The sequence below is a fragment of the Vulpes vulpes genome, chromosome 10, assembly GCF_048418805.1.
Source record: "Vulpes vulpes isolate BD-2025 chromosome 10, VulVul3, whole genome shotgun sequence".
In the NCBI taxonomy this organism is placed as follows: Eukaryota; Metazoa; Chordata; class Mammalia; order Carnivora; family Canidae; genus Vulpes; species Vulpes vulpes.
In genome coordinates, this window is record NC_132789.1 from 83,896,862 (window position 1) to 83,918,262 (window position 21,401).

The 21,401-nt window shown below is 38.0% G+C and overlaps 1 protein-coding gene across 2 annotated transcripts in view; it reads left to right on the forward strand.

Annotated features, from left to right (window-relative positions):
* The window catches only part of ARHGAP10 (Rho GTPase activating protein 10), a 312,621-nt gene that overhangs the window by 268,019 nt on the left and 23,201 nt on the right, over positions 1-21,401 (forward strand). For both annotated transcript variants that reach the window (XM_072724789.1, XM_026018180.2), the window contains one exon: positions 17,726-17,885. In XM_072724789.1, coding sequence (XP_072580890.1) covers positions 17,726-17,885 — 160 coding nt within the window. The remainder of the gene's footprint in view (positions 1-17,725; positions 17,886-21,401) is intronic.

Genomic DNA, 21,401 nt, shown 5'->3' on the forward strand with positions numbered 1-21,401 from the left:
GCTGTAATTGAGTTGTGGTGTGCCCATAAATCATGCAAGCTGCCTCCCCTGCATTGGCGTCTCCCCAGAAACCTCCCAGAAGCTCAGCCCCCCTAATGTTAGTGACAAAGCACACGGCAACTTCTTATATGACTTCCTATATAATCTTAACTATGCTTCTGTGTGGGATGAACATTTCCCCTTTTCTCTGGAGGGAAAAAGCTTATTTAATGCCTTCAAAAAATACATAGCCGCTTCTGTGGTGAAAATAAGTTCATGGCAGGTAACTAGAATTTATAGAAGGGAGAAAAATTCTTTAAAACTGTCTCCCCATGGTGTGGGTTTTTTTTTTCCACTTCTAATAGCTTTTATTTTAATTTCTAGTTCTGAATTCAAGCAGCTGTCATTCTCTTTATAGCCCTTTTTGAAACTCCTACAGCGTAGGAGGTAGCCGGGCTGTCTAAGAAACATCTTTTCAAACCAACCAAAGTATTGTTTATCCTGAATGAAATAGAATTTTTAAGGCTGTCAAGAGTGAGTGATTTGAAACGTTTTCTTTGATAGCCAGGAAGATGAGCATAAATCTTGAAGGGGGGAAGGTATTATCTCAATGTGGCCAATTCCAAGTAACTTCTCTTACTCAGAAAACTCTTTTGGACCATGATAAAAATTACCACCAAGTAAGGGCATTGTGTACAATGTTTGTTAATATAACAAAACAAACCTGTGACAGCTCAGTTTTACCTACTGAATCCTTACCAGCTCTTGAGGAAAGAAAAAGAATGTGAGATTGAGTCAACAGTGGAGAATATTTCTATAACTAATCATCTCTAGTTGCCTTTCTGAACTTTGAGTTGCAGCTCTGCAGTGTTGTTTCCTCTGAGGGCTCATTCTGCTTTCCATGGCATTGCTGTGTACTTCCTGTGCAATATCTGGAAGGAGTCCAGTGTCACCCTTGGGTGAAAAAAAATCTTCAAACCTATTAAAATGAATTCTTGGGCTGACATTTTGCATATACTAATATTCGCTTTCTAAAATCAGCAGCATGACTTGAGCTTCGAATGTGATTATGGTCATGATTTTATTTTTCTTTTCAGGTTAGAAGAGAATAGTGTTTATTTAAGTCCTTGTTTATTATCTTAGTTATTTTTAAGGTATGCTCTTTTTCTTAAAAATTTTAATAGTTAATTCAAGGACAAGAAACAGAATTTGGAGGATGATAATGGTGAAGTTACATAAACCATATTATATCCCAGACACTGTTTTTTGCGATGTTTCTTAGATAATAGATAACCCTGAGAACCATCTGAGGGGTAAGATTATTGTCCCTGTTTTAAGGTCCAAGAAACTGAGGCCCAGAGGTCAGTAAGTCAACCAAGACTTACAGCTGGCCAGTGCAAACCCAGGACTGAAGCAGTGAGATCCCACAGTCTGGCCCCTTTGCACCCTGCTGGCATGCTGAATACAAGTGCCCAGGGCGAGCTTCTCTTCCCCTGAGTCAACACACATGGCCTTTTCCCCTTTGAGTCTTTTTAGAGATACTCTGTGCATTTCAAACAGTCAATTTATACTTTTTTTAATTTTAGGAATGATTCTTAGTTTTTCCATTAAAAAAAATGCGTAGTTTTCTTGTACTGGATTTAGAGTAAAGGTCTTGATGAAGGAGATAAAGGAGAAGAAAGATCCAGAGATGTGTATGGTTTTATTTATTTATTTATTTATTTATTTATTTATTTATTTATTTATTATTTTATTTATGTGTGTGTGAGAGAGAGAGAGAGAGAGAGGCAGAGACACAGGCAGAGGGAGAAGCAGGCTCCATGCAGGGAGCCCAATGTGGGACTCGATCTTGGTCTCCAGGATCATACCCTGGGCTGAAGGCGGCGCTAAACCACTGAGCCACCCAGGCTGCCCATGTGTATGGTTTTAAATCTTGCACAATGCACTGTGGCAGAAATGGGCTTTCCAAAAATTAAATGAAATAAAATGAAATGAAAGAGAGAAAAAGGTTGGGGAGGGGGACACCTAGGTGGTTCAGTTGGTTAAGTATCTACTCCTGAATTCGGCTCAGGGATGTGAGATCAGGCCCTGTGTTGGGCTCTGCACTGGGTGTAGAGTCTACTTAAGATTTTCTGTCTCCCTCTGCCCCCTACCGCCAGCTTGCTAACTTGCTCACTCACTCTCTCCAAAAATAGGGGAAAGAATTAGGCTCTCGAAAGGAAAGGGGATGTCCTTTTTTTTTTTTTTATGGGAAAGAGGGAGGGAGAAACACTTATTTCATTTCAGTGATATATTTGTTTTATTGTGGCTTATGCAACCATTTATGTAAATGGACAAACACCTGATCTTATGTTAGCTGTAATGCGGATATCTCAGGTACCCTATGCTTCAGCAGGTTGTCAGAGATGTGGAAAGGGAGTGTAATCAGCAATGTGATGTTGCCTGAATATACTGGATTTTGCTGGTATTTTTTTCCTTCCTTTTATTAAAAAACAATAAATGGATAATATGTTCCCTGGTTGGAAACATGAAAAAGTCTACAGTGATGTAGTGAGAAACCTCCATTCCACCCTATCAGCTCGGTTCCCATACCCTGTAGCTTCTGCACAGTTGACCTGTAATCACTGATGGTAATGGCTTGAGTCATATGAAAGTGCCATCTTTTGGTTCCAAAGTTATCTAATATCAGTAATTTCAAAATAATTTTTTTCATTTAGTAGGTCAAAAATATGAAAGCCATCAGAAATTTCATGTAGTTCAACCTAGAGTACTTAAATCATTTCAGAGTGAGATCCAAATTGGATTGCTAACCACTATTGTTAGAATGAGTCATACCATTTGAAACTGGTGTTTGTGTGCATCAAAAATGATCGAAGAGGGACACCTGGGTGGCTCAGCGGTTGAGCATCTGCCTTAGTCTCAGGGCGTGATCCCGGTCCAGGGATCAAGTCCTGTGTCGGGCTCCCTGCGAGAAGCCTGCTTCTCTTTCTGCCTGTGTCTCTGCCTCTCTCTGTGTGTCTCTCATGAATAAATAAATAAGTAAAATCTTAAAGAAAATGATCGAGGAGTAGCAGTTTCCAATAGTTTAACCCGTGGTTTCTCATTTATCTTTCCAGAATTCTTTATGTATTTATAAACAAATATGAATATAGATTCTTTCTTACCTCCTTAGGCACCCAACAGCCAGTTGTGCCTAATTAAAAACAAATTTGTAATATACTCACTGTTGCTGCAGAGAGCTGTCCTTCCCTGTTTTTCACTGCTGTGTAGTATTCTTTGTGTTCTCTTGTTGGCATGTACTCCTAAGAGGGCCTTGTGTTCTACAGCCCAACCGAAGTGAATAGTGCAAGCCCCTTACTAACCACACACAGGCTTCTAGCTTCCCATGACAATAAAAATGTTTCCACAGAAATAATATATATGATATCCTTTTGAGTGAATAAAGCAAGCTATAAACAGAATTTTCAGAATAATCTCACTTCTAAAGGAAAAACTATATAAAGAAATGTATAAGGTGAGAAATAAATCTGGAAGGATATTTATCAGTCTGACACTGGTTATAGTTTTTCCTATATTGTTAAATACACACACATTATTTATTATACACAAGCATCATTTGTTAAATACGTATGTACATATTATTCTTATACACAGTATTGTTACATGGACACGTACTTACTTATGAACACAAATGAATACACATACGTCACATGAATATCTGTGTATTTAAGTTACAAAAGTTTCAGCTTAACACAGATGCAAGCTGTGCTTGGTGTTTGGTGTGCTGAGTGTAAATTTAAGATTCAACATGGGAAGAATGAAGCAGATCCCTACCTAGCAAGAAGCAACTTCAGCCCCTCGGGTGTGAGTTGGCTTGGACAGACTTCACTGGTGCCTTATTGAGAGTGGTTAGTGGTTTCCTGTTTGATTTAACATATCTTTCACCTTCTACTTGGGCTGGTCTCTCAGAGCCACGCTGTGAGCCAAGCATTTTGGGGATCACCATCACTGGGAAGACTTAGGTAGTGAAGAGTTTTATTGACTGGTGGAATTGTTTGTGGTCAAGTTTGGATTTAAAGTGATCTGAATTTTAATCCTTGTGCTTTTCCTATCTTTTATGATCATGGCAAGTTCTCCTCTAAGCCTGGAGTTTGGGGCAGTAAAATTTCATGATAAAATTTCCCAAGAACAAATGAGTGAATAGTTGTAAATCGCCCAATATTTTGTAAACACTCAACAGTTTTAGCTTGTTTTTTTTTTTTTTGAGGGTCTGATGTATGAAGTAGAGGGCTTCAAATATATTTTCATATAAGGCATACTTTCAAAGAAAGCGTAACTCCGTCTTTTATTTCTGTCAAGCTTAATACCTAGGCATATTGGTTTCTAGTATCTTAATCCAGCATTTGATGATAATTAACATTCCTTAGGTGAGAATGGCAGGGGAGGAGGACAGGTAAATAGCTAGGAGTCCAGAAGCCCTCATTGTCTCAGCTGGACTGGAGTTTGTGTTCTGAGCAGTGATCTAAATCTCCTGAGCTGTCAAAGTGTCAGCCTTCCTCAGAAGTTTATGGAAGACAGTTTGATTCAGTTTCTGATTACTTTTTGGTTCTAAGGATAATAGTACACGGTTGTTATATTTTTTGTTTGTTTATGCAGGCAGAAAACTGAGTCTGTAAATAATACTTCAGGACTGTGATGATGGTGTAAAAATGCTCTTTGTTTTACAGAGTAAAGCAATTTGCTTTGACTTCTATTGACATTGCAACTGAACCGGTCTTACTCACTTTATAATTGAATTGCTACAGACTTCCATCGACCTTTGCAAGTAGTAGAGGTGGTTCCCGGAGTTGTAACCTAATGCCTATTAGCTGTGCTATAATGTTATAATGGGGTTTTATGTTTTATGTCGTGTGATATTAACACCACGGATTCCTTCATCAGCTTCTCCTAGCATACACATCTAGGTATATCTAGGCTGTGTAGTAGGTTTTGGGGCAAGCATCATCCTTAAGTTTTTAAATCTTGAGGCAATAGAAAATAAAATTTGCTTAATAATTTTATGGCAACTTCATTACATCTTCTTGTGCCTAAATGTGATGCTTTAATTTGTAGTTGGGGAATTGCCTTTTTCCCTCTTGTACAAGTGTTTTGGCAGATGCATATCTATATGTACTTTTGTTTTGTTGTGCTTTGGGATTGGGAGTAGGAGGCTATTCTATTGAGATAACCTTTCGTAGACAGGATTTCAGATAAAGAAATTGTAATACCCAAGTGGATTATTCTCATTTAGCCACTGACTGTCATTAATCTGCATGTTATTTAGCTTCATTAAGGTTCCCATTATCGTTTGTCTTGTTAGATGAGGGCAAAATGAAATAGAGGAACTGGGACATCTTGCCCCCTACCCAGCATGACATTGCTTTAACTTGTAGCAGAACTGAGAATTGAGTAAGTGGGACTTTAGGAACCTTTCCTTCCACTTGGTAATTATAACCTGTCTCACTGTACCTCCCACCGCTGAGAAACACAATTAGCTTTCTTTCCTTAATGGGCATTTGGCAGGGTTAATTTCTTATGCCTCCTTCCCTTTTTTCCCTAATGTAAGACTAGGGAAGATTTTCTGATCAAAGAATCTAGACTGTTTTCCAACAGTAATCATTTACCACCTACTACTCTATGGACAGTTAAGAAGAAATCCCTTTGAGTGGTAGGGTTGGATTTGCTTTTTTAAAAAAAGATATCCAATTACCTTAGGAATTTTACAAGTTCAATTTGAAAGTCAAACTTTGAGTTTTCCTAGCCTATCTTGATTATTCTAATTAAAAAAAAAAAGGAACTCTGTGTGTGTGTGTGTGTGTGTGTTTCTGTGTGTCTACTTTTCCAGTTAAGGAAAGCTAATGTATAAGATGGTATGATGTGATTATACTGTCTGATGTTTCGAGGAGAGGATAAGAATAAATATCTGGCCTGAAAAAGATTATCAACTTTAATTTTTGTCACGCTTAGTGCTTTTCTTTCTGTAGCTCTTGCCTATTTAATGCCACTATTGATAGTGCTTCATAAAGCAAATTGTCTTAGTTCTTTGGCTGTTTTGGGTGCAGGAGACTGGCATAGGGGAAGATGTGAAGGGAGTTCCAGGTTTTCTTTGGCTTGTTAGTTGTTAATTGGGTGTTGAATCTGACCATGACCCTCCCAGCCATGCTTCTCACAGACTGCTCTGCTTTGCATCAGTCCTGTTTGTATACCACAGCTTCCAGTTAGAGAAGGTCATAGAAATCCTTGAAGTTCTGGCCCAGCCAGGCATCTGAGTAGGTTGTGAAGAAACAAGGCTGTTCACTTTTCTTTGGCAACCAAAGTGTGGGCTACTTGGATGAAACCACCGTTAGGCAATCCACCTAGGCAAGACTGGCTGTTCTCTGTTGTTTGAGTGTATGGCCTTTTTCCATTTTCTTCATTCTCATGGTAAATTTGGCTGTCTGGCCATCGTCACGTCAGTAAGTCAATAATTATGGGAATGCTAGTGCTGAGGATAAGAAATGCAAAAACGAAACACTGGATGAAACTGTAATCCTGCCTTTGGAAAAGTCACGAGTAGTCAGCTGTTCTGGAAGTCATGCTCCTTACTCAGAGGTGGAACTCTTGAGTATTTCACTGTCTGCAGTAATCTCACCCTATAGTCTGAAAGCAAATAGGCATTATGATGTACATCTAAGAATTGGAAAGTGTCAGGCCATGGACAACTGTGTTGTCCTTGGATGTCCTTGTGAAAAGTAGAATTCTATCCTAGATGGGTTATTGTTGTGATCCAGCATGATAATTCTAGGATGTCTCCTTTCTCATGAGTCAAGTAGCAGAGTTTAAACCTGTATTAAACACATTTCTGGGAATAGCCCTGCTTAATGCACGTTACTATTCCTGTGCACTGGATCCTTAATGAATTCTTTGATCTCTGTTTGCCTTAAAATTCCATTGTTGGTCCCCTTCTCATCTTTATGGAAATCAGTGGAAAAATATTTTCTTCCTACTGTTTCATATATCTGAAGTTTGCCAGCAGTTCCTTAACATTTAGCTTTATTTAAACTGGTCACTTCCATATTTGTTGTCTGGTTTTTGATGTGGTAAAATATAGTGACTCAGACTTGACTTTCACGAAGTAGAAATTATGTCAGAAACTATAGGAAATGAATTTGAGAGTACTGTATTTGATATGGGGCACCCCTCTCCTTTTCAGTACACTTGACATCTTGGGTAACATGAGGAAAAATGGCTATGGCTCAGAAGAGATTTTATTGATGTCATAATATCTGCCACATGGTGGAAACTAGGGCAGCATGAGTATTTCCTGCTTTGTTCAAAGGTTGTGTTTTGAACAGGCTTATATAAGTTAGCAAAACAAACAAATGAAACTCTCTTCCTACTGCAGCATTTCATAATTTGCTCCGACTTGCAGCCTCACCCCATCTTCATTCCCAGAGCTCTCATCTGTCTGCTACTGTGACAGATGTTGATTCTTGAGGATAACCTTTCTCTCTTTCCCACCTGCCCAGCCCTTTGTGGCTTTAGTCAGGTCATTAAAGCCTCAGTGTTTGGTGCACAAGTCTTCCTTGGGTACAGTGTCATTAGAGAAGACACACCAGTTGGGCAAAGAAGTCAAAATACTCTCAGCAAGACTATAGTGGTGATTATTGGGTAGCCCTATTATAAAAGATGGAGAACACAGAAAGGCAGGAGGATGGACCCAGGGTGATCCTACAGCTTTGTTCACTCCCTGCTGCTGAAAGAATCCACCTAGTTTTCGTTGAAATCACCCTTTAAAAGTATAATAGATCATGTTTAGTCTTAAGACCTTTTTCTCTGTACTTAGGGTGAGATTTTGTCAAATCACATTTTCTCATGAGTTTCCACTGTGATTTCGGAGATTCCCCCCGCCACCCTGACACACTTAATGCCAATAAATATTAACAATAATAGTTATGAATATTAACATTTTACTTTATGATGTAGTTTGTGTTTACTAATTATAATATACAAGCAGTTCCCCTTGAGTCATGCACCAAAATAAAAAAAAATACATCAAATATATTTCAGTAAATTCTAGTTTTATTGAGAGTTTACCCTAACTAAATTTAATTTGATCATTTAAACAGTCATGATGACTGTTGTTTGACTATCAGTATATTTTGGATAATTGTCTATTTAAATATGGCATAAAAATATTCATAACCTTTTTTGTTTTCCAATAAATATTTTAGAGCTGTAAAGCTCTCTTTGGTATTGTTTTGCTGAGTTTCACAAATTTTGACATGAAATATTTTTATTAATCTTTTAAAATTTCCATTATGATTTTCTTTTTAACCATATTTAGTGTGCCAGCATATGGAAATTCTAAAATCTGTACTTTTTAAATGAAGTTATAGTTTGTGATTTTGCTCTTAGAAGACAGTATGTATTCTTTGATATTCAAGACTTTAATCTTCCTTCAAGAATATTCTGTGTTCTTTTTTTTTTTTTATTGAAGTGTCATTGACACACAATATTACATTAGTTTCAGATGTGTAACTTAGTAATTCCACAGGTCTCTACATTATGCTACTTACCAGGAGTGTAGCTCCCATTTGTCACCATACATTGTTATCACAATATCATGGACTATATTCCCTATGCTGTGCCTTTCATCCTTGTGACTTATTCATTCCATAACTAGAAGCCTGAGCCCCCAACTCCCCTTCACTCATTTTGCCTGTCCTCTTACCCTTCTCTCTTCTGGCAACCATCAGTTTGTTCTCTGTATTCATGGGTCTGTTTCTGCCTTGTTGTTATTGTTTTTATTCTATGTGTTCTTTTTTTTTTATTATTCTATGTGTTCTTGAAAAATATGTATCTTATTGCAAAATTTGTGTGTGTGTGTGTGTGTGTGTGTGTGAGAGAGAGAGAGAGAGAGGGCGAGAGAGAGTGAGGGAGGGAGGGAGGGAGAGAGAGAGATCACCTTTGTATTGTTGACGATAGATACCTGTGTGTGTGTATGTGTGTTTTGGCCTGCCTGATAGTATCTGATAGGAGTGTGTTTAAGTCTCCAATTACAGTTGTTGATTTTTCTTTTTTTTCCTTAACAGTTCTACTTGTTGCTTGAGGCTGTATCATTAGGTGCTTATCTTCTCATTAGATCATCTTTATCAGTATAAAATGACTGTCTCTCGGTTTGTTAAGATCATAATCTTAATTATCTGCTGATTTTCTTTTACTTTCAGCCTTTTTTTAAAACTTTTTTGGTAGTAAACATATTGTTGGATTTAAGAAATACATTTGGAAAGTCACTGCCTTTTAACTGTTGAGTTTAAGACATTTATAATATTGTATTTATCATTATGTTATGACATCTGTCATTTTATATTTTTTATTTAATAAACTTTGATAGGTTTTGTTCTTGCTTTTTCTTCAAAAATCAAATGTTCTTGTGTTTCCAATATTCCATTTTTGTTCTTAAGGTGATTACTCTTATATTGGAATGTATAATCTTATTTATTTCTTGATTTCTTAAACTTAATTATATGTTTCTCTCCCCACCTTTAATAAGACAAATAATTTAATGCACTCTCCTCTGCCTCTGGGCCACCCTCCCCCACCATGTTGATATTTCCCAGAATTTTGGTTCTGGATCATTTTCATTATGTTTTTACCTTTCCTTTTGTTCTAGAGTTTTTAGAAGATAACAATAGACATTATAAAGTTTGTTGAACATTCCATGTTACTTCTTTTATTTAAACACTTGATTATTTTCTTTGAGAGTGTTATCATTGTAGTTCTTTGTATGGCAAACCGCATGTATTTTTACGTCTAATAATATGATTAATATGGTCTCACATTTGAATGGCAGTTTGGAATTTTGAATATATAATTCTTTGCTCAAAATTCTTTAATACTTTAAAATATTACTTCATTATTATGCATTCAGAGTTGCTGTTGAGAACTCTGATGTCAGTCTAGTTCTTTTTTTTTTTTTTTTTGTATGGTCCACTCTATCAGGAGGCTTTCTGTTTTTCGCTTTATATTGGATATTCTCAAATTTTGCCATAATGTATTTTATATGCAATATTTTTTCTTTCTTTCTTACTATTTTTAAGTTCTTATTTTAATTCCAGTTAACATGCAGTGTTATATTAGTTTCAGGTGTACAGTACAGTGATTCAGGAATTCCATACATCACCAGGTGCTTATCATAGGTGCCCTCCTTAATCCCCATCACTTATTTCACCCATCCCCCCATCTCCCACCTGGTAATTATCAGTTTGTTTGCTATAGTTAAGAGTCCATTTCTTGGTTTGTCTCTCCACCCCACCTCCCAGTGTAACCGCTGTACACACACACACCTCTTTATCCATTCATCAGTCCGTGGACCCTTGGACTGCTTCCATATCTTGCCTATTGTAAATACTGTTACTATGAATATAGATAGGGGTGCATGTATCCCTTTAAATTGGTGTTTTTGTCTTCTTTGGGTAAATACAGAGTAGTGTGATTGGTGGATCATAGGGTAGTTCAATTTTTAACTTTTTGAGGAATCTCCATACTATTTTCCACAGCTACCCCAGTTTGCATTCATACCAGCAGTTCAGGAGTATTCCCCCTTTCTTCACATCCTCACCAACACCTGTTGTTTTTTGTCTTGTTGAGTTTAGCCATTCTGAAGGTATGAGGTGATACCTCATTGTAGCTTTGATTTGCATCTCCCTGATGAGTAGTGATGATGAACATCTATTCATGTATCTGTTGGCCATCTGGGTATCTTCTTTGGAGAAATGTCTGTTTAATGTTCTCTGCTCATTTTAAAATAGATTATTTTTTGGGGGGTGTTGATTTTTAAAAGTTCTTTATATATTTTGGATACTAAGCCTTTACTGGATATGTCATTTGCAAATATCTTCTCCCATTCTGTAGGGTGCCTTTTAGTTTTGTTGATTATTTCCTTCACTGTGCAGAAACTTTTTATTTTGATGTAGTCCCAATAGTTTATTTTTTCTTTTGTTTCCCTTGCCTCAGGAGACATAATTAGAAAAAAGTTGCTCTGACCAATGTCAAAAAAGTTACTGCCTGTGTTTTCTTCTAGGATTTTTATGTTTTCAGGTCTCACATTTAGGTCTTTAATCCATTTTGAATTTATTTTTGTGTATGGTATAAGAAAGTGGTCTAGTTTCTTTCTTTTGTATGTTGCTGTCCAGGGTTCCAGCATCTCTTCAACCATTTGTTGAAGAGATTGTCTTTTACCCTTTGGATATTCTTTCCCGCTTTGTCAAAGATTAATTGACTATATAATTGTGGGCTTATTTCTGGCTTTTCTATATTATTGTATTGATCTATGTGCCTATTTCTGTGCCAGTACTGTACTTTTTGGTTATTACAGTTTTGTAATGTAACTTAAAGTCTGGAATTGTGATGCCTCCAGCTTTTTATTTTCCTTTTCAAGACTGCTTTGTCTATTTGGGATCTTTTATGGTTCCATACAAATTTTAGGATTGTTTGTTATAGTTCTATGGTATTTTTTTTTAAAAAGATTTTATTTATTTATGAGAGAGAGGGGGTGGGGTGGGGCAGAGATGCAGAGGGAGAAGCAGGCTTCATGCAGGAAGCCCGATGTGGGACTCAATCCTGGGACTTGATCCCAGGACTCCAGGATCATTCCCTGAGCTGAAGGCAGGCGCTTAACCGCTAAGCCACCCAGGCATCCCAATTCTGTGGTATTTTGATAGGGATTGCATTAGATCTATAGATTGGTTTGGGTAAGTATAGACATTTTAACAATATTTGTTCTTCCACTCCATAAGCATGTCTTTCCATTGTAGAATATTTCTTTATTCCCTTGTTTGGCACTCTGAGTTCTTTGAATTGAGGTCTCTGAAGTTCTTTAATTTTGAGAAACTAGCTGTTATTTCTTTAAAATTTTCTCAGTTTATTTCTTCTTTGGGGACTTGGATATTGGCAATTTCACTTTCATTCTATCTTAAAAATCTCTAAATATATGAATTTTTTATTTGTTGAGTTTGCTATCTTAGTTTTCTTTGTGTTTAGAAATTGTTTAATTCTATCATGAAGGAGGGTTTTATGTGTGTACTCATGGCTATGGTGAGTTGGAACCTCCTCTCTCTTCCTTTTTTCTACTGCCTCTTTGGCTCTTGCCTCAACCTAAGTGCTTTAGTTCAGACCCAGGTCTTATTATTCCGGCTCATAAATCACATACTGGGGATAGGAGGAGTAGGCATGTCAAATCTAGTTTCCCAGGCAATTGGGGAACTCAGTCATAGACTTTTGGCTTTCATTTCATGTGGAGAGCATCTCCCAACCCCCAGTTCCACATGGAGAGCCTGGCTCTAGCCCCCTGCTCTCCGCCTGGTGTATTATAGATATGTTGTACTTGAGATACCACAGTATGTATGTATGTATGTATGTATGTATGTATTTATTTGTTTATTTATTTATTTATTTATTTATTTATTTATTTATTTATTTTATGATAGTCACACAGAGAGAGAGAGAGAGGCAGAGACACAGGCAGAGGGAGAAGCAGGCTCCATGCACCGGAAGCCCGACAGTGGGACTCGATCCCTGGTCTCCAGGATCGCGCCCTGGGGCAAAGGCAGGTGCTAAACCACTGCGCCACCCAGGGATCCCCTACCACAGTATTTAAATGTCTGTCTGGTTCTGCTGATTTCTATAGGTCCTGGAGTTAGTAGTCGTTTGGCTTATGCTCCCACTGAGCTCTGAAACTATGTTCTCTTTCTGTTTCACAGATAGGTTTAACAAATTTTTTAGTGCAGCTGTATCTTTTTATTTTTAAAATGTCATTTTATCATTTTGTTGGTGGTACTGGTGGCAGCATATGTGGGATGGGACAGGTTTCCACTTAAAATTTCATTCCCCACTTAATTGGAAATCTCTGTCTGGCCTTTATTGTAAAAGTGTTACTATGGTGTTTTAAGTGTAGTTACTTTATTGTCAGTAAATGCTTCTTTGATTCTATTGATGAACTGTTTGATATTTAGGAGTACCTATGATTATGCTGACCTGTGCCAGAGGAGCTGCACTAGTGGTCTGCAGTTGCCTTCCAGTGAACCCAAATGTGCAACTGTGAGGCTCACTAGAATGAAGTTCAGTTAGTACAATGCATCTTTTCTTTATATGCTCCGTTCTTTCCTTTTTTCTGCCTCCTTTTCCTTTTCTTCTTTACTTCTGCTAATACATAAACCAGGATGTTTAAGAAAGAAAAACATGGAATCTTCTTGCTGCTGTAGAGACAGTTCATTTCTGAAGAATAACCGAAAACTTCTGTGGTTCCCTAATTGAATGCAAACATTTTAGGCTAATGTGGAAAACAGCAGGTAAGAGATTTAGAGGGGACTATCCCTGATGTCTTAACAATTAGGTAGTATATTCAATAGGAAGATGAGAGGAAATGAATGAAAGGGAAGGGCAAACTCAACGCCTGTTCCCTCCAACAATTAAGAAGCACTACTACTTATGTGAAATGACCAGAGATGAATAGAGTCATTTGTCATCATCAGAACAAGAAAGTTCAACTATTAGTGTAAAAGCCTATCTGTCTGTTAAAATTAAGGAGACGAACATCTTCAACATTATCAGATATGGCAGACCTATCAAGTTCTTGTTTCCTCTTCTTGCCCTAATTTTCTGCCAGCCTTTGAAGTTTTAGTCTATCATGAAAATAAAACACTTGTTCAGGTACTCAGGGTCTTAAAAAAAAAAAGCATCAATCTAAATTGTGAATGTAGTAGTCATCATTGAAAGGCATGTCCTCCTGCACGGTATTTGCCCAATTTTTTTATGAAAATATATGCCTTTGAGGGAATCCTAAATATTTACAAAATCATACTTTTTCATATTTATCGTTAGTAACAACAGCAACAATCCCCGCCCCCACCACCAAGAATCTTGCCTTAAGTAGAAGCCTGCTCCTTACATCTGAGGTTCCTCCAAGGTTCTTTTACATTTTTCTATCTTTTCCTTTGTTTTCTCCATCCAGTGCAATGATTTCTACCTACATGACTGTCAAACCAAAAAAAACTGTTCCTGACTTCTTTCCTGAGCTCAGGGTTTGTATAAGCAGCTCTCCTCTGGGTATTTTCACCAGACTTTTTCTTGACACCTGTAGCCCAAGATGTCTACCCCTTGGTCTTATTATCTCCCATGCTCGATTTGTTCCTTGCTTTTTATTCCCTATTTCACTTAATAATTCTACCATTTGCCTAGTTGCCTGAGCCAAGAACTTAAGGGTCATCTTAGGTTCCTCTCTCACCGTTCATCTTTATTCACGGAGTTCTAGTGACTGTGTTAATGAATATCTCTTGAATTCATTCTCTGGATCATGTCACTTTAGTGCTTCATCCCTGCAATAATGTCCCAATGCCTGTCAAACAAAGTCAGATACCATAATGTTTTATATATCACCCCACTTTGTACTCTTATTTCCCACCTTATTTTCTAGCCACATCCAGCTACCCATGGCTCTGGAAACTGCCACATTCTCTCTTGTTTCTGTGTTTTCAACCATCATATTTACTCTATTGGGGTGCAAGTTTGACAATAATTTCTTCCTTTTCCTGTTGACTGACTCCCACATCTTTCTCCCTCCACCAGTGGCAGGTTTGAAAACTTCCTTCTCTGGGTCTCAAAGCTGCTTTATACTATCGTAGTATGGCTGACACCACCTTCTGCTGTGTTTGTCTTTATCTTCCTTATCCTCTGCACTGTCCTGTGAGCACCTTCGAGTTAGGGACTGATTCTTCATCTTTAGAACTCAGCAGCTGTGATGGGCCTTGTTCATAAATAGAGTTTTAGTAAATCTTTGTTGATTGAATAAAGAGGGTGAAAGATACTTGTGGCTCGAAAGGGGAGAGGATGATAATCGGAAACTGCATGCAGATTTTGTAACAATACTTTTGAGGTTTGTAGATTTTTTTCCTCTGCCTTAGTTCCTAGAGGCAGTGGCTTTCCATATTCATAATATTTCACGTGGCAGTTAGTCCACAGTACTTCTTGAAGATTCCTTGTTTGCCTGGCTCTGCATTATGTTCTCCAAGGATTACCAAGACGGAGGCCTGGTCTCCGCCCTCAAAAAATGCATAATGGAAATGAGGAAATTCAAACCAGGTCATGAAACCATTAGATGATAGTGAATGCAATCTTGCTTGCTGCTTCTCGTTGTGGGAGAAAAGAGGAAGAACAGGCAGCTGGCAGGTGCTTTGTGGAGAAGGTGGGAAATTAAGCTGGATGCTGTGAAGAAATCATTTTCTCTTCTAGGTGGTGGTAGTTCTATTTCTAGTGAGTTTCTTCTCTGGGAGTCTGTTCATAATGAAAGTCCTTCAGCACCATTTCTGCTCTCTTACCGGAACAGCCTTGTTACTCACAGGTGATCTTCTGTAGGTGCCTGTGAAAGGGTAGCGCCTACGGGGAGGTTGTGTGACGCTCAAAAGAAATGGAAGGTGAGAAATGGTGAGAGTATCTGACTTTAATTCTCAGGTACAAATCAGTTTCATAGGATTTAAAATCTTATGTCCAGAAATCACTGGACTTAGAGGTTTTTTGGAAAAAGTTTTATTATTTTCATACTAGTTAAAACGTTTGATTTGGGGGAACTAACATTTCAGAAATGGTCATAAGTATTTAATGTTTATGTGCCTGAGATGTTCTGTGCCGGTTTCCTCGAATTCAGTGATTCTCAAGTAGATAAGCTCATTCCGGAACAGGGAAAGAGAAAGGATATCTGTGTGCACAGAAAGTAGGGTGAGGTATCTCTTCATTTGATCAGTTTGTGTAAACTTGTTCCCTTCTGCCAATATTCTTTTCTCTTTTCACTTGAGGGTTCCCATCGCTACTGTTTGGCAGGAGAGGAGAGAGTTGTTCTCGTAATAGAATGTGATTTAATATGCTGAATGACCGTTTGTGCTGTGTCAGTCTGCTTGGGAAAAGGATTTGAGGCAATGTGGATGAGCTAGTGTATCTGGTGGTAAAAACATTTCAAGCATCTTTTGGAAGTAACATTAGACCTTTGCTTTCCACTTCCCCAAAGTTGCTTCTCATTGAAAGGTTTCTCCTTGTAGGAATGAGTCAGGGAATAACTGGTCCCAGACTCTCATTTGCTGTTTTTGCTATGTCATGCCCTGCCCTAGAGACAGGGCATGAGGCCCAGAGAGCAGAGGGCTGGGATCCAGCCTCCTGAAGCCAGGAAGCTGCTTGCGTCTGACTCACTGTTGAGGTTCTGCTTCAGAGCTGATCATATTTTGCTACTTCTAGCCAAGCCCCAATTTGACAGCTGTTATACAGGTACATGTTCAGGAGTTCCTGGGGAAGCTGGAGCTCCAGCCTCCTATTCTTGAGCATATTTACAGAACAGAACTGGATGTATCTGAATTATCCAGACACAGAAGGAGAAGTAGCCTCAGTTTCAAAGTGGACTGTGTCCTGGAATGAAAACAAATCAAAAGGAAATCATAGTGGTCAATGGTTTATGGTTTCTTTGTCTGAAACCTGGCCCAGGTATTTGAGGCTGAGTTACTCCAATTAGCTAAACACTTTTGTGGTGAAGGGCTGTGGAAAAAGTGACTTTACCAAAAGAGGAATCATACAGTATTCTAGATTGCACATTTGCAAATGGGCACCAAGCAGGGCTTTACAGGGACACTTAGATCAGCCCACAGAAGTTGCATTCGTCTCTTGTTCCAACTTATCTCTCACCTTCCCCGACGACACACTTAAGGAAAGAAAAAACTCAGAAAACTCTCCTCTACCAGAATCTTCTGCCCACGATCATCCTGGTAGTTCCTCCTAACTATCCCCATAAAGAATTCCTTTTTCCAGCCATCACCACCATCTGTAACTCCTACTTTCCTGAATTGAACTTCTCTAGATCTCCATTTCTAAGATTCTCTCTTTTAGCCTGAATTGTAAGCTGGGTCAGAGTTAAATAAGAATTGTCTCATACAATCAATTTTCAAGGTTAGCATCTTGGGATCTAGCTTAATCAGAGCCCAGAATTCCTCTTGTGCTTCATTATTAGTAGAATTGAAATCCATTTCATATGGTTTTCTGAGAGCAAGTTTCCTGCTATTCCTGGCGTTCATGCATATCTTTTTCTAGGACCTTGGACTCAGAAAAAAAATGAAGGTTTTATTAGCTAGAAGCTGTTTGTGGCTGGGGTATAGGGAAGTTTCTCTATGTCTGGGATTTTAATAAATTGGGCTATTATGTTATAATCCAAGACACTGGTTCAGAAGACAAGGTCCCTTTAGAGTTGTTGAATTTATTACACACTAAGTGGTGACTGGCAATGTCTTAAAGAAGTGAGATGTTGGTCATTTAGGGGCCTGGTGTACTGCTCTGAATTGTTCTTGGAGTTATCACTGATTTATAACTGCACTCCTTAGAGATTAGGAAGTCATTGTGGCTGCCATTAAGGTTCTCATCTTCCATCAGATCTGATTTGGATTATTGTGTTTTCTTGTGGGGAAAACCACCCCTCACTGTGTATTATCTATGATTTAGTTTAAGCATCTTTGGTTCAAAACAAAAACAAAAGCTTTGGAGAGAAGACTCCCAAATAATCTCAGGGTGAATTATAAAGGTAATTTTGGATTTAATTTGATTTGAGTGATCAAATGATGCCATATAATTATTAGTGAAGTTGTTTTTGCTCTTTTGAGTATGTGCTTGGAAGTTCATGCTGTTTTTTCCTCCCTAGGTGACAGTCCTAACCTTACTAAGGAGGACACCCCTACCAGTAATCTAGATTCACTTTCCTCTCCATCGCCCATGACTGCAGCTGTCCACAGGCCTCCTGGACCAGACAAAAACCACCTTCTCGCAGATGGGGGCAGTTTTGGCGACTGGGCATCCCCTGGGTAAGTAGCTGTGCTTCTGTTTGGTGCTGTGGAAAGGAGGACCATGGCCTTCATTTTGAAGTTCACATGGCGAGTGGCTACTAAAATGTGAGGTCTAAGGACCTCTGTTCCCTAATCAGTGGGATAGCTTCAGGGAGGATGGTCCGTAAGAAAGGTCTTTCTTGAAAGTGTCTCTTTGTTCCCAATGTGGCGATGTGGATGGGTAAATCTGTTTTAAGTTTAATTTGTGGCAATTTTGTGTTGCACAAAGGAAATGCATTATTTTCCTACTCGGATACTCAGTGTTTTCTCACTGTAATGCAAATTTTTAGACATAGGAGAAGGCATGCATTGTGATCCATGTGACTCTTAAAACTAGCTGTAGAATGATATTTTAGTTGTTTGAATTTTCAAGAGCTTTATGCTAGTATTCTCTATCTTCTCCATAGCATACTTGACAACTGATGGACGAAATATCTGATTTTTATCTATCTTCAGTTTGGTTTAGTGACAGGCATGTGTGGATCAGCTCAGGTATATCAGGACAAATAATCCTAATATAAACAATATCATGGATCTGGTCTGACTACATGGTTTGGCTTTCTGGGCTGACCAAGCTGTGGAATAAATGCAGATTGGTGGTGGTTTGGGACATCAAAAGAGCTCAAGTTTCAAACAAATGCTTAGAGAACCAAAAAAGAAAAAACAACAACAAAAAACCCCTACTAATAATTACATGCCATTACTTGATTAGTCAATCAAATTATATCCAAAAATACATTTATAATTCAGCCTGCGAGTATTTGGGCGTCTTGTCTTCAAAGTTAAAAATATATAATTTTTAAATGAAAATTGCCTAAAATAAGTCATAGATAATGATGTCATCTGACCCTAGCCGGGCATTCTTGGGACTTTAAATGGAATTGGAAAGTGTTCCTCACATTACTTGGCTTTTTATAGTTACTGCTGGATTCACATGAAATCATTATGAACTTATTAAGTATTAAAAGAGGCTGAGAGAAATTTGGTATTCTAAAATTTGGGGGTGACCTAAAGACTCTGAAAATCTAACTGAAACTCTAAATGAAACTGAAAATATGGAAACATTCTCCAGATGAGATTTTTTCCCCCCAAGATTGTCATATATGTATATTTCTATGCTGAAGACTGTGTATTATGGACTTAAATTGCATATTACTCAAGCATGCTTGTCATTTTTACTATTCTTTTTACAGAATAGAAATTCTCTTTTCACTTTAGTACTCCAAGCACCCGTGACAGTGGTTACATAGGAACCTAGAATCTAATCCTGTGCACCCTGGGGGTAAAATTTGCATGGGTGTGTGTGGGCACGTGTGCATGTGTTTAAGCAAAAACCAGATTTCTAATTATTTCTTTCAGTAAGCATGTATCAGAGTGGAGAGCAGCTTAGTTAGTCCTACTTCTTTTAGAGTGGTTCTGTAGGAAAGTGACATTATGAGCCATGATATAGCCACTGCTCAATTCATAGCACGTTCATGCCTGAAACATGAAGAGCTTGATATTTTTGGTCATAAATCAAATGAGGAGTGAATTCCCCAGTTTCCTATTCATACAAATTTTAAAATGTCATGAAGGCACTCCAACACTGAGAGGCCAAAAAGGGAGGGGAAAAAATAAGTAGTTGAAGCAAGTCTGGAAAGGAGATTTGTGTCATAATGTAGACTTTCTCCTACTTCAAGAATTTGTTTTTTTTCTTTGTGCAATGAGTAAAATGCATGTATATTTCTCTTAATTATATATAAAGTGTTTCTTGAGTATTCTTTGAAGGATTTCCTTGTAAGCATATTTCTGTCCAGGTTTATCATGCGAGTATATCTCAAGCTTGAGCATAGACCAAGATTTCCTGGTATATGATGGGCTTATGATGCCCCCACTGCAGGGCCCTATCCTAGAGTGACCCTGAGGCTTGAGGAGCGGCCTCAAAGTACACATTTCTAACAGAAGGCTACTGATACAGACAAATAACCCTCTCATCCCCCTGGTTCCAGGCATGTGTGGATTGTAAACAGCTTCCCTGAGGAGTGTAATTAGAATAGATGATATCTCTTCTTGCTTTTTTTTTTTTTTTAACTCTTCTGGAATGCTATATTTGCTGTCTCGAAGTCCCCCTGTGTGACTCCTCCATACTTCGATTTACTCTGCCTGAAATTCTTCCCTCCTTCTTTGCTCAAGGCAATCTGACCTATCTTTAGGGTCTAATTTAGTTTCCACTTTCAGGAAGTTTTCTCTGGTGCTGTTGTCTGCAGGAAAATTCTAAATGTCTCTCTGTCTGTATCCAATGCTGGACATAGGGGAAATATTGCCTTCTACTATTCGGTAATATTTACCTTTTAGTGTTAGCTGATATTTAAGTGATATATGTGTATGTATATCTATCTGCCTGTCTGCCTATCTGTGTATTTTAGTCCATTCAGGCTGTGATAACAGAAATACTTTGAGTGGCGTATAAATGACAGAAATTTATTTCCTACAGTTCTGGAGGTTAGATATGCAAGACCAAGGTGTCCTCATGCTGGGTTCTGGAAAGAGCCTGCTTCTGATATGTGGAGTGCTGACTTTGTGAGTCTTATAAGGACACTTAATTCCATTCATGAGGATTCTACTCTCATGACATCATTGAATCCTAATTACTTTCCAAAGGCCCCACTTCCTAATAGCATCACATGGGAGGAGGTAGGGTTTCAACTATAAATTTTGGAGGGACACAGACATTCAGTCCATAACACTATTTTTCCTTCACTCTAAGATATATTATAAAATTATTAATGATAGAAATTGAGTTTTATAACTCTGAACTTTTTAGTGATCTTGGCATAGTTATTAAAATGGGATATTACTCAGCAATTAGAAACGACAAATACCCACCATTTGCTTCAACGTGGATGGAACTGGAGGGTATTATGCTGAGTGAAATAAGTCAATCGGAGAAGGACAGTGTATGTTCTCATTCATTTGGGGAATATGAATAATAGTGAAAGGGAATATAAAGGAAGGGAAAAGAAATATTGGGAAATATCAGGAAGGGAGACAGAACATAAAGACTCCTAACTCGGGGAAACGAACTAGGGGTGGTGGAAGGGGAGGAGGGCGGGTGTTGGAGGGGAATGGGTGACGGGCACTGAGGCGGACACTTGACGGGATGAGCACTGGGTGTTTTTCTGTATGTTGGTAAATTGAACACCAATAAAAATTAATTAAAAAAAATAAAAAAAATAAAATGCCATTAGCTAACGACAAAAATAAAATAAATAAAATAAAATAAAATAAAATAAAATAAAATAAAATAGGAAATATTTGGCAGCTCCCACATTCGGGGCATATATATTGAGGATTGTTAAGTCCTCTTGTTGGATGGATCCTTTAAGTATGATATGGAATATTACTCAGCCATTAGAAATGACAAATACCCACCATTTGCTTCAACGTGGATGGAACTGGAGGGAATTATGCAGAGTGAAATAAGTCAATCGGAGAAGGACAAACATTATATGTTCT